This window comes from Apis florea, unplaced genomic scaffold (assembly GCF_048593485.1).
Source record: "Apis florea isolate Af1SG1 unplaced genomic scaffold, ASM4859348v1 contig_1615_pilon, whole genome shotgun sequence".
In the NCBI taxonomy this organism is placed as follows: Eukaryota; Metazoa; Arthropoda; class Insecta; order Hymenoptera; family Apidae; genus Apis; species Apis florea.
In genome coordinates, this window is record NW_028256416.1 from 1,274,419 (window position 1) to 1,286,786 (window position 12,368).

The window sequence follows — 12,368 nt, forward strand, 5'->3', positions numbered from 1 at the left end:
ATGAAAATACCGATCGAAAAACGAAATTGAGCGAAACTAGCGATGGATCCGGAAATTAAACTACTTACTTGCGAGCCAACGGTGACAGTTTCGATGCCTACGTTCGCCGTCTTTGGCGTTGTCTGGCATGTCTCGTTCTGTTTCTCCTTTTGCTTCGATTCCCCTGCTTTCGCCGTTTTCCCCGGCGTCACGTTCGCGTTGTTAACGTTATCGTAGAGGGAGGCACTGGACGTTGCCGCTGTTATTTTGTCACGGCCCGGCGTCATCTCCACCTCGGTTGATCGCGCCATCGTCCGTGGAAGCGTGGAGGTGGCTGTTCGAGAAAATTATTAATTGTTAAACGACGAGTGATCGATTTGATACGCGATACGTAATATCGTGGAATGTGAATATCGACGAATATCGTACTGCAAAAACCTCGATATCTGGCTTCTTGGCTTCGAAATCTGGCGAGTTGTTCCGGTGTCATGCAAGTGCATTGGGGCTCCCTGGATCTGCTCGGTGATGCCGGTGTCGATAAGGGCTTTCTCCGTGTCTTGATCTTTTGTTTGTTAGGCGGTTCGAGCTTCAACGAGTAAGAAGAGGACGCTTTCCTTGAAATCTTGAACGACGGTGACTGTACGAAAAATTAACTAATGACTGTAAATGACTCGACGATGGATACGTGAAACCGATTTTTTTTCTTTTTCTTTTTTTTTTTTTTTTTCAGAAATCCCCCAAATCCATCTCTCCTCTCCTCCCCCCTTTTTTTTTATTTCCATTATGAAAAAAATACAACGGGCGTAATTATATCTCGTGCGATTTATTTCGATCTTATCTCGGCTGCTCTCGCGATCACGCGAATGAATGATTGTGCAAAGAGAAAATTATTATCCCGTGCGAATGATACGAGGAATCAATCGATTGCGTTATAAACTTACGCAACATTCTCTGAATTGTTTAGCGTCTATCGGAGAGGTAAAATTCAATCCCCATGTATCGTTGGTCATCGTGTCTTTCCAATAAACGAAACATTCTGACGCTTGTCCAATCCGTGTACCTGGAAGCAATTTCGAAAATATTAATCTCGTCTTTCCAAATGTAATACAATACAAGAAGAGAAAAAAAAAAAAAAAGAGAGATACCATCATTTTACCTGGTTGTACCAATCGTACGTCCAAAATTTTGTCCACCTGACTGTTGTACGCGGTAATATGGAAAATACATTCTGGCGAATCTTGAATGCACGTGATATTTACAGGAACTAAATCCTCGGAAACCTGCTGCCATTTCACGGTCCCAGCCCCGCTTGCGCTTACATGGAACACTTCGGCCCACAGTCTAGAAATTTTGATTGCTGAATTGTACGTTGTAATAACAAGATTAATCGCATTTCGAAATATGATATCGAAGAGGTCGACTACTCGAAAGGAAAATACGGACATAAGATCGAATCGAAACGAAAGGTGATATTATATCGTTCGATCGTTTTCCGACAATATCGTTGTAAGTAAGAACAGAAGTTTCGTGTTTTTTATCTTTTATTCTTCTTCTCCTTTCCCCTCTTCTTCTTTTCCTTCTTATTTTCCGTTTCTCTTTCTTTCTTTCTTTCACTCTTTGTCATTTATAGCATTTATAGTATAAAAACATCGAGCTATAATCTTTAAATTATAAAAAAAGAAAAAGAAAATCGAGCTAATGATTCACGTATACAAGATATCAGGTATCGTTCAACTAATTTCCCCCTCGCGTGTTCAACAGGTAATTCTGAATGAAAAATTGCCACACGCAAATGTGTGGATTCGTCTCATTCTATCGATCAATTTTATTTCGCAACAATATATTTATATCGTTTAACGTCACATCACAAATTTACATTTCCATCAATGAAAGAAATACGAGTGAAAATTCCAAAAGTACCTCTTATCTTTATGGTATATATCTTCGTCAAAATAACTGTGTGCTATATTTCTTAAATGTTCAAAATAGCGCAAAATAACCACACGGGTGAAATTTCTTGAAATTTATTCACCGTAATATCTTGCATACTGAAAAACTGACCTTCCTTATATTTTCGTTTACTTTTAATTACTTCTTAACTTCTGGGATTAAAGAGTATCGAAATTCGAATTTTTCGATCAATTTTCAACAACACATGCCTGTGTTGTATCAATATCGACTAGCCCCACGATGTTTCGTACGAATTAAACGCGTTATTCTATCTGTACACGATTCTTTTCAAACTATGTCGAATTTATAAATTGCAATGTGCATGCAAAAATAAGTAACAACGAGGATTATTTAATTGGTTAGAATCATGCGGAAGAAAGACACGAATATGGATGAAGAGATATGCTGAGAACAGCAACAAATAATTCAATAATTTCATAAGACAATTATGAATTCGGTGTCTTCCTTTCTTTCCTTAAGCTTTTATTAATTTTGAGCGCAATAAAATTGCATAGTAGACGTATCACAACATACGATTGGTCAGGGAAAAATTGATCAAAAACAAGTTAATCGGTTCATTGACAATTCGTCACATACAACCGCAAAGATTCATTGGTAGAAATCGTATATTGCGACTCGAGCAAAGTAGAAAACAAGTACTACTTTAAGTAAGGTGGAATTCAAGCTGAAACAATAATGGCAAATAAATGATAGAAGAAACGAGGATAGATAAAAAGTAGGATATGTATCGAAAAGAAAAATAAATACAGAATAGAGAGAAAGGAAGAGAAAGTGATTCGACCAAACGCGTAGATGAATGTAAAATTCGAGTTTATATACTTAGATATATATATATATATGCGTGTAGGAGAGACAGAGAAAAACAGCAGAAAGACAAACAAAATAGAGAATTTAAAAGAAAATGGGAGGAAGAGAGTAAAGAAGTGAAAGAAAGAACTCAGGTAGAACAATTTAATTAAATGCGTATTTAACCAGCGCGTATTAATAATGGAACCATCTCCTTGGACCGTGTTAAATATCAAAATGAGATGGAAACACGAAACATCTTTGCGCATTCTTTCTTCTCGAGACATTGAAAAAGAAATATCCATATTCAATCTTTTTAATTATCATTACACGTGAGAAAGAAAACAGTTGGAACATGTTCTACCTGAGAAGATAAAAAATTACAGTGCATCGATGTACGTGTGTGTATGGGTGTGTGTGTGTACGTATGCACGTGTTCCAGTTGGAGGAGGTGGGAGGGGGGGTTAATACGTGTTCACGAGAGAAGTAAATAGCCTTCCCAAAAAAGTAAAGACTGATAATGGAGTCGAATGGAGTGGTTGAATGGTTGAATGGTATGGTATGCGCACCTCTTCCTTTCTCTTAAGCTTCCGCACCTGAGCAAGTGGCCAGTGTCACCCCTTCGAGCTCCGCTGCCGCCCATTCCGCCCCTCGCGCCAGCCTGCCATGGTGAATCCTCGTAACGATAAGCCTTTCTGATAAGAGGAGCACAACTGCAAGACAACTTATTGCCCATTCTATTCTCGTTATTCTCTTATACCACCTTGTGTGATCCTTCTTCCTTTCTTCCTTCGCGCCACCTTCCGATTCGACCGATTCACCTTCTTCTTCTTCTTCTTCTTCTTCTTCTTCTTCTTTTTTCAACGACTGTCCCTATTTCTTTTTTATCTCTGTCTCTTTTGTTTTTGTGCTTTCCTTCTTCGTTGAAATGCAACAACGTTTAATCGTTAATCGTTCCGTTCTGTGCGTTTTTCTTTTTCTTTCAATCAACTTCCTTTCTTCTTCTTCTTTTCCTTTTTTTTTTTCTTTTGCTTTGCTCCTTTTAATTTAGTCGATGTTTATCGAGATATCAAGAGATGCTTTCGCTTTTTTGATTGGCTTGTCTGTCGACGTTTGGCACCGTTTTTTTTCCTTTTTTTGTATTTTTATTTTTTCTTGTTTTTTTTTTTCTTTTCACCACCGATTACTAATTAAACCGATGATTACTTTTTTTTTTTTATTTCATTCTCTCGTTCTATTCTGGGAAGCACTGTATAACAGGGACAATACCCCGCGATATGAGAAAGGACGTAGGAGAAGATATCTTTATTGTCACATCATTGCAGGTGTTCGAAAGTTCATCAGCTTGTCCCTGACATGATCGCTGAAAATATAACAATTATATAATATTTCAACCTGCGAATCGAATTTTTTCTCACGATGCGATATTTTCTTTTCGAAAACAATCGATCGAATTATAAAAAAGAAAATTTCCACGATCACTCTCGATTATAATTATCGAAATAATATTTAATTACACTTATCGGTCGTGTAAATTATTTATTAGAGGAAAAATGAATTCTTGAGAAAAAAGAAAAAGAAGAAAAAGAAATTCCTCGAATAATTTAATATAAATGGAATCGCGCGAATGCGCTGTAATTCAATTACATAATTGCCAATAAAACAGGTCGATCCTTTATTTTGCATACAATAACGGATTATAAAAATACAGTTTAACACGAATATAATAAACTCTTTAACTCTTTAATAAAACTCGTTTCGATCCGAAAATTGTTCCCTGCTTGATCCGCCCCCTCTGTCCTATTAATTTCGACAATCGTGAAAAAATAATTACACGATGTCGCACGATGGTGCATGGACATTAGCAAGGTCAATGAAGCGGAACAAAATGTTGCGTGAACGTGTCATGGATAATAATAGGGGTGGCGTCGCCGAGAAGGTTAGTGAACCGATGATGCCGACTTTTCACCTACATAACACGCGTTACACTTTCATATACCTCATATTCAAGGATAATTATTTCTTAAGCAATCGTTCGCAATTCCGCACTTTTGTCCTCGAAACATTGACACACGAGGATATAAGATATTAACAAGGAGTGAAAAAGTTAAACGATGTCAATCATCGTATGCGTGTTCTCGATGATACTCGATATCGGTCAAATCCTTCGAGAGTATTCGTAATACTACTACGTATTCTTTAATCATTGATTGTCGATTAATTTAACAAAAAAAAAAAAAAAAAGAAAAAGGATATTCGAACAAGAGAGACGTTAGACAAACGAATATAACGAGAACTTCGCACTTGTCAAAACGTCGCAGTTTTCGAGCCAAAGATATTAATCGTCGAAAGGCAACCAGGCTCGATCGTTTCGACAGGAATTATTATGCGATTAAATAGCACACATGTCACTGCAATTTGTCATGTTATCGAACAACAAAGGACACCGCCTAGTCGAGAAGGTATCTCACAGTCCAAGTAAACACTGCACCAGGTAGGATGCACCCATTCGCTGCCCGGTGCTCAATCAACGCCCCTTGTCTCTCGATTCTTCAACCAGAAAGGATATTCCCTTCTACTCGAACTCCTCCTTTCTTTTTTTCCCCCTCCTCCCCCCCTCCCCCACTTTCTTTTTCTTTTTTCTTTTTTTTTTCTCTCTCTCTCAAACTTTACTTTTTTTTCACTTTCTGAACAACGGATACGCAGCTTTATCCGTACCTCTCTCTCTCTCTCTACGTTTTTCCACCTTCTTTATGATTTTCACTCCCTCTCCGCCCTCTCTTCTTCTCTTTCTCTCACTCTCTCGCTCCCACTCTCTCCCTCTCTTTCTTCCTCCCTCTCCCTCCTCTCTCGCTCTCCCCCTCTCGAACTCGAACTCGAACTCACTCGCACACTAAAGTACACGTATCTTCTTGATCGCTTCTCTCTCCCCCTTCCCTCCCTCCATCCCTCTTTCCTTCTACTTTCATTTGTTACACGTTCGCGTGTTTCGATCTCGGAATCGCGAAATAAACTCACCGTTGGCGGTTCCAATCTCGTGGAAGATGGATGAACGGTTGAACGTTCTATCTATCGTATGTTGCCCGTTTGGAAGAAAATGACAGGAATGGAATGGAAGGGAAAAAAAAAAAAAAAAAAAAAGAAAAGAAAAGGGACGGCGAGAGGAAAGTAGGGGAAGCAGGGAGGGGGAGGGGCGAGCGAGCGAGCGAGCGAGCGAGAGAGAGAGAGAGGAGGGGGGGCGGTAAGGTGGAGAGGAGAGGAGAGGGTCGGTGGAGGGTAGTAAGAGATAGAAAGATAAACGAATAGGGGGAGGGGTTAGGGTGGAATGAAAGAAGGGATGGGCTAGCGCGGTTACGACCGGGGTGTGAGATCACGGGTGTACCCACCCTTTCCCGAAATCAAATGATTCGCGAGGCGATCACCTGTCAAACGATAAGCGGACAACTCGGGAACGAAACGAGGATGCCGCAGTTCACCACGAATGTATCCAAAACACCGTGGCGATTCACCGTGGTGAAAGGTATCTTTAAAATGGGAGATTATGCGCCCGAAATTCCCGGTATTTCGCGCGAAATCCTCGCGGACGACGTAGCCATGGATACTGCAGGATCGGGTAAAAGAGGCGACTGCCCCGTTACCCACTACCCCTTCTTCTACGAATGCGCGCCCCTCGACCGAAAATGTCAATATCCTCTCTCGCTGCGCCCGCGATGCGCTCCATGTTACTCTGAACAGGCCTGTATGCGTTTTCCCCATTCCCTTTCCTCCTCCCTCTATCAACCCCTACGCCGCCCCTTTCCTTCCACCTCCTCCACCTACTCCTACTCCTACTCCTACTACTCCTCCTTCTCCACCCCCTCACCTGTTCCTTCATTCTCCCGATTTTTTCTTTTTTTTTCTTTTTTTTTTTTTTCTTTCCCCTCCTCTCTTGTCATCTCTTCTTCACCCTTTACCCACAAATTCTTTCTCTTTTATATATGTATATGTGTATATATATATATATATATATCGCCTTCCCTCCCTCCCTCTCTTCTCTCTCTCTCTCTCTCTCTCTCTCTCTCTCTCTCTCTCTCTCTCTTTTTCTCTCAGTTTAATATCATTCCCCCGATTCTGTTTGTCGATCCGATGTTTTTTTTTTCTTCCCCCACTTTATTCTATCGGCAAGTAAACAGAAATGTCACGTAGAGATCGGAATATTTTTACGAGAAAAAAAAAAAGAAAAAAAGAAATTTCGGATCAGCACCTTCAACGCTTTTTCTCTCACTCCCTGTTAAATTTACACTTATTCCTCCCGGTACGAAATGTTCACTTACATTCACTTTTACGTTCGCTTTTATAATATCGAATCGATTATAGTTAATCAACTGTTTGCAATCATTCTCGTTAAACAACTCACCGTGAAACAAATGCAGGGTGATCGCTGTCACCGTCGTTGTCGCCGTCGTCGTCGTCGTCGTCGTCGCCGTCGTCGTCGCCGTCGTAGTCGCTGTCGTGCCTCTATTCCGAGGCGTAACCATAGTGATTAGCGATCGATAACAGGCATGCGCGTTGTCAAATTTACTCGTAAAACGAAAGAACCACCCTCGTTTTACTCTCTCGTATCAAATGATTCATTACTAATAAAGATTAACGAAACTACATCTCCGATGATCTATGCACCTTACTTACCCTTATTCTTATTCTTTATCGTTCTTTATTCGTGTGCAGCCGAGCTCGATTTATTAACGATTTCTTTTTCTTTTTTTTTTTCTTTTTTGTTTTTCCAATTAATTCAATTTATTTAATTACACTTTAGATATAGATTTTATCCTTACAAGTAACATCTCGATATAACATCTGCACGTGATTCAATGATGCACGTACATATACGGAAGTTTTAAAATCATTATCGTGCAAACGATTTATATTTTGTACAGCACTGTAAATATTATAAATAATTATTAAAAGTTTCAAATACGATGTTATAAAAATATCTATTGAGAAGATTAAATTTATTAGTATTAATTTATTTTTTACCATTTATATTAGATATTCGATAGTTAAAGATAATAAAAATAATGACGATAGTATTATATAGTATTTTTTAAGTTATAAAATACATCAATAAATTTATTTCCATAATTGAACTTATAGATTTATTTTTTTTTACTGCATAACGCGTATATATTTTAATGATATTATGTGTTCATAACATGCTTTTAAATATATGAATTGTGCGATAAAAAATTAAAAATTAAGCACAAATTGGGAAGAAAATTTAATTTAAAATTTATTTAATCTGTGATAACATATTTAATATTTAAAATAGTTTTTTTGTTGTGGAAAAAAATTGTATTAGAATTTTTGAGCGCGGTACATTTCAATTTAATAGATAAAAAAAAATAGAAAATAAAAATATTTGAGCAAATTGTAATATAAAACTTGATCATACGTTATAATCGTATAATTTTATGTTTATATATCTTATATACACACACATATATATATATATAAACATTATATACGTATATAAACGAAATACTAAAAAAAAAAAGAAATATACGACAATAACATTCAATTATCAAATATATAGTCATCTGGATGTATCATGAAAATCTGTTGAAATTAAATTTATTAAATTATCCATTTTTATAAAAATTTGTGTAAATTTATGTTGCCAAATTTTAAAAGAAAGTTTTGACATTATTATAAATATAAATTAATAACATCTTTCAAACATAACCTATATTTTTTGGTGTTTAATTGAAATCAATTTGAAACGATGTTAAAAAAAATAACATTGAATTTTAAATCAAATATACGTTTTCTTAGTAATTTATCAGCAAAATGTAAAGAAAATGTTGAAGATAAAATGCAAGCTTGGCAAATTCATTCATATGGAGGTTTGGAAGAACTAAAACTCTCAAATGTCAGAATTCCAGTAATTAATAGACCAACAGATATTCTTGTGAAAATTGAAGCTTCTAGTGTAAATCCTATAGATATATATATGACACGTATGCAATATTTTATATTACATAATTACTTATTTACTAAAATATATAATAATTACTTATTTATTAAAGTTCATATGATAAATATATAATATTTATAATTGAATATTTTATATTAGGAGGATATGGTGCAGTAATTTTAAATTTATTGAGAAAGGCAAAAAATCTTACTAGTAGACAATATGACGAATTAGAATTGCCATTAACTTTAGGTAGAGATTTTTCTGGCGTAATAGTTTCAAAAGGACATGGAGTTGGAAATAAATTAAAATTAGGTGATGAAATATGGGGTGTAGTTCCTGTGGAACAACAAGGTTGTCATGCTAATTATGTAGTTGTTAATAGTTCACATGTAAGTAATGTTAATTATTTAAATAAGCAAAAAAAAAAAAAAAAAAAAAGAAATGTATAAATCAAAAAGTTTACAAATTTATCTATAGGTTACTTTGAGACCTAGAAATTTGTCGCATATTGAGGCAGCCAGTATATTGTACACTGGTCTTACAGCTTGGTCTGCATTGTGGATCACTGGTGCATTATATTGTAAAAGTATAATGCCTCTAAAGAGAAGTAACAGAGTTTTAGTATTAGGTGGTGCAGGTGGAGTAGGAACTATGGCAATACAACTTTTAAAATCTTGGGATATGCATGTAAATCACTCATCGTATCAATAAATTTATTACTTCTATACATATTAAAACATAAATCAAACTGATGTAGGTTGTTACTACATGTAGTAGTGATGCTGTCAATTTAGTACAAAAATTAGGAGCTGATATTGTGATTGATTACAAATTAGATGGTGCTGATTCAAAAATTATTAATGAAGGACCGTATGTATTTTGTTCCTTAAATTTTCATTGATTCATTTTATATGAAATGATATAAATTTCTAATTTATTTCTAATTTAGTTATACCATAATTTTGGATTGCGCTAATCAAGGACCAGATATGATAAGATTAAAGGGTTATCCTCATTCTACTTATATAACTTTAAATTCTCCAATATTAAAAAATACGGATCAACATGGATTGATAGCAGGCACAGTAAAAAATATAGGTGAATTGTTGAAATATAACATGTCTATTGTTGAAAATAGAAGTACAGTGAAATGGGGTTTTTTTACACCTTCAACAGCAGGAATTAAAACTCTTAAAGAATTGGTTGAAACTGAAAAGGTAATATTCATTTCTATATATCATTTTAATTTTAATTTCAATAATAGCATATATATGACTTTTTACTTTGTTCAGCTTATTCCTGTAGTTAAAAAAGTATATTCGTTTCAAGATTTACCATTAGCATATGAGAGAGTAGCTCAAGGTCATTTACGAGGTAAATTAGTTATTGATATGACATAATATTAACATTATCAACAATTAATGCAAAAAAATTAATGCAATAAAATTATTTCATACAATAAATATGCATTTTTTATATTATATTTTGTACCGATTCATTAATACAGAAAATATCATTTTCAAAACCAATTTTATTCCTAACATCATACCAACAATCATTAGCTATTTCGATCGCTTTTTCTGTACCATTCTTCAAAATTTCTTCTAAATACATTGGATCTTTAATTAATTTTGAATATTCTTCACGAATTGGAGTTAATTTTTCTATAATAAAATCTGCCAGCATCAATTTATATCTATAACACATAAACGAATAAATTAAAATAAAATAATTTAAAATCGTACAATAAACAATGAAGGAAAAATTGAATTGTTTAATATACGTACTTTCCAGTATCTAATTCTTCTACTTCAGAACATATTTGATCCTCAGACTTTCCACTAAGCATTGAATGAATAATAACTAAATTTGAAACACCAGGTCTTGTTTCTGGTTCATAAGTTACTTTCGAGGTACAATCAGTAACAGCTTTTTTTATCTTCTCCAGCAATACGTCAGGTTCATCTAATAAATCTAATCTACTTTTTGAATCTTTCTCAGACTTTGACATTTTCTTTAAAGGATCGCGAAGAGATTTTACACGTTGACTTGCATTTTCTGCAATATATATATTTTATTAGAAAGAAATAATTAATATATTTATCATTATATATTTTGTGTAGAAATAAAACTTTTACCATTAACTAAAGAATGAGGTATGGGAAAAGTATCTCCAAATTTTTTATTAAATTTAATAGCTAATTCTTGTGCTAATTGAATATGTTGAACTTGATCTTGTCCAACTGGAACATGTGTTGCTCTATAATTGAATATAAATAGTTTCTTCATGAAATTAGTTTCAATCAGGAAGTATAAAAAATTAATATGATCATTCTTATGAATAATTGAAATATTCTTATGAAAATTGAAAAAATATTCTAAGATATTAAGCATTATTAAGAAACTTTAATTTTATTATTTTTGTGAATACTTACTTATATAGTAATATATCAGCAGCTTGTAAAACAGGGTAAATATATAAACTCAAAGGGATGACTTTTAATGTCTGACTTTTTTCTCTATATTGAGGTAGACGAGCTAATCGTGCTTGAGTTGAAAGACATCCCAAAATCCAACTCAATTGTGTATGCATAGGTACAGTAGATTGTTGAAATAATATACTCTTTTTTGGATCAATACCACATGCTAACAATGTTGCTGTCATTTTAAATATATTATCATTTAACTCTTTTGGATCCTATTGAATATTATATTCACTCTCAATTCATATTTTTTTTCTTTTTTATTTTTAAAAAAAGATTTTTAAATTTATATAATCATATAATATATTATTATTCTTATAAAACAAGAATTAATGAAATATAAGATCTTGTTTATATTATTATTAATATAAATTAAACACGAAATACGTATTTAATAAATTCTTACATGTGATAAAGTAATAGCATGCATATCCACAATGCTCCAAATAACATTTTCTCCATTATCCTGGAATTGTATCCATTTTTGTATAGCACCGAGATAATTTCCCAAATGTAAATTTCCAGTTGGCTGAATTCCCGAAAATATTCTTTTTGGATAACATTTTGAAACCTACAATTAATTGATATATTTAAATAAAAAATTAATATTTTTAATATTGTGAAACTTAACCTTTTGACTATATTTTTTTATGAGTATATATTTGGAATTAATTCTTTGAAAACTATGAATATTTTTTAATCTTTTAAACATTTTCAATAAATTAGTACATTTAAATAGATTGTTATTTGAAATTAAATTCAAAATACGTGTTTTGAATTAAAATACTGAAAAACTTATCTAATATGAAACTAAATGTATTTTATATATTTTTTTATTTATATATATTTATTTATTTATTATTTATGTTATTATTTTTTATTTGTATACATATACGTAGTTATTAGTTTATGTGCAAAATTATATGCATAAATATTGTATATTACAATTTGCGGGAATTTTAAAGAACATATATATATACGAAACAAATCAAGTCTTTTATGTAATTATTATTATAGAATTTGAATATTGTTTATTTTTGCACAATTAAAAGAATTCATTATAATTATATTGTAATAAATATATTATATTTTCATTTCATATTCATATAAATACAATATAAATATGTAAAATAATTCTGAATACTAAAAAAAATAATTCATTATTTTTACAAATGATATGTACAATTTATTTG

At 33.2% G+C, this 12,368-nt stretch overlaps 3 protein-coding genes across 16 annotated transcripts in view; 1 reads left to right on the forward strand and 2 right to left on the reverse strand.

Annotated features, from left to right (window-relative positions):
* Positions 1–7,233, reverse strand: part of sif (guanine nucleotide exchange factor still life) — a 28,494-nt gene extending 21,261 nt beyond the window's left edge. For 10 of the 14 annotated variants that reach the window (XR_015291706.1, XR_015291704.1, XM_086906708.1 and 7 more), the window contains exons 1-6: positions 7,133–7,233; positions 3,306–4,099; positions 1,136–1,320; positions 921–1,039; positions 409–616; positions 69–313 (exon numbers count right to left, since the gene is read on the reverse strand). Coding sequence is in view for 12 of the 14 variants with exons in the window: in XM_086906708.1 (XP_086762834.1) it covers positions 69–313; positions 409–616; positions 921–1,039; positions 1,136–1,320; positions 3,306–3,472 (924 nt within the window). In the remaining 2 variants the exon portion in view is untranslated. The remainder of the gene's footprint in view (positions 1–68; positions 314–408; positions 617–920; positions 1,040–1,135; positions 1,321–3,305; positions 4,100–7,132) is intronic. The other 4 variants (XM_086906719.1, XM_086906653.1, XM_086906662.1 and 1 more) reach the window with 3 other exon arrangements.
* An 886-nt stretch (positions 7,234–8,119) lies between these two features.
* On the forward strand, positions 8,120–10,155 carry LOC100863951 (NAD(P)H oxidoreductase RTN4IP1, mitochondrial). The gene is made up of 6 exons (XM_003690196.4): positions 8,120–8,732; positions 8,849–9,081; positions 9,170–9,379; positions 9,450–9,562; positions 9,642–9,909; positions 9,985–10,155. Exons 1-6 carry the CDS (start codon positions 8,498–8,500, stop codon positions 10,090–10,092), a joined length of 1,167 nt encoding a protein of 388 aa, XP_003690244.1. The 5' UTR covers positions 8,120–8,497; the 3' UTR covers positions 10,093–10,155.
* TrpRS-m (Tryptophanyl-tRNA synthetase, mitochondrial) lies at positions 9,796–12,197 on the reverse strand. The gene is made up of 6 exons (XM_012491812.3): positions 11,807–12,197; positions 11,582–11,746; positions 11,128–11,390; positions 10,831–10,952; positions 10,480–10,750; positions 9,796–10,388 (listed from the first exon to the last, which is right to left on the reverse strand). The coding sequence occupies exons 1-6, from the start codon at positions 11,885–11,887 to the stop codon at positions 10,166–10,168; spliced, it is 1,125 nt and encodes a 374-aa protein (XP_012347266.2). The 5' UTR covers positions 11,888–12,197; the 3' UTR covers positions 9,796–10,165.
* Positions 12,198–12,368: the final 171 nt, after the last annotated feature.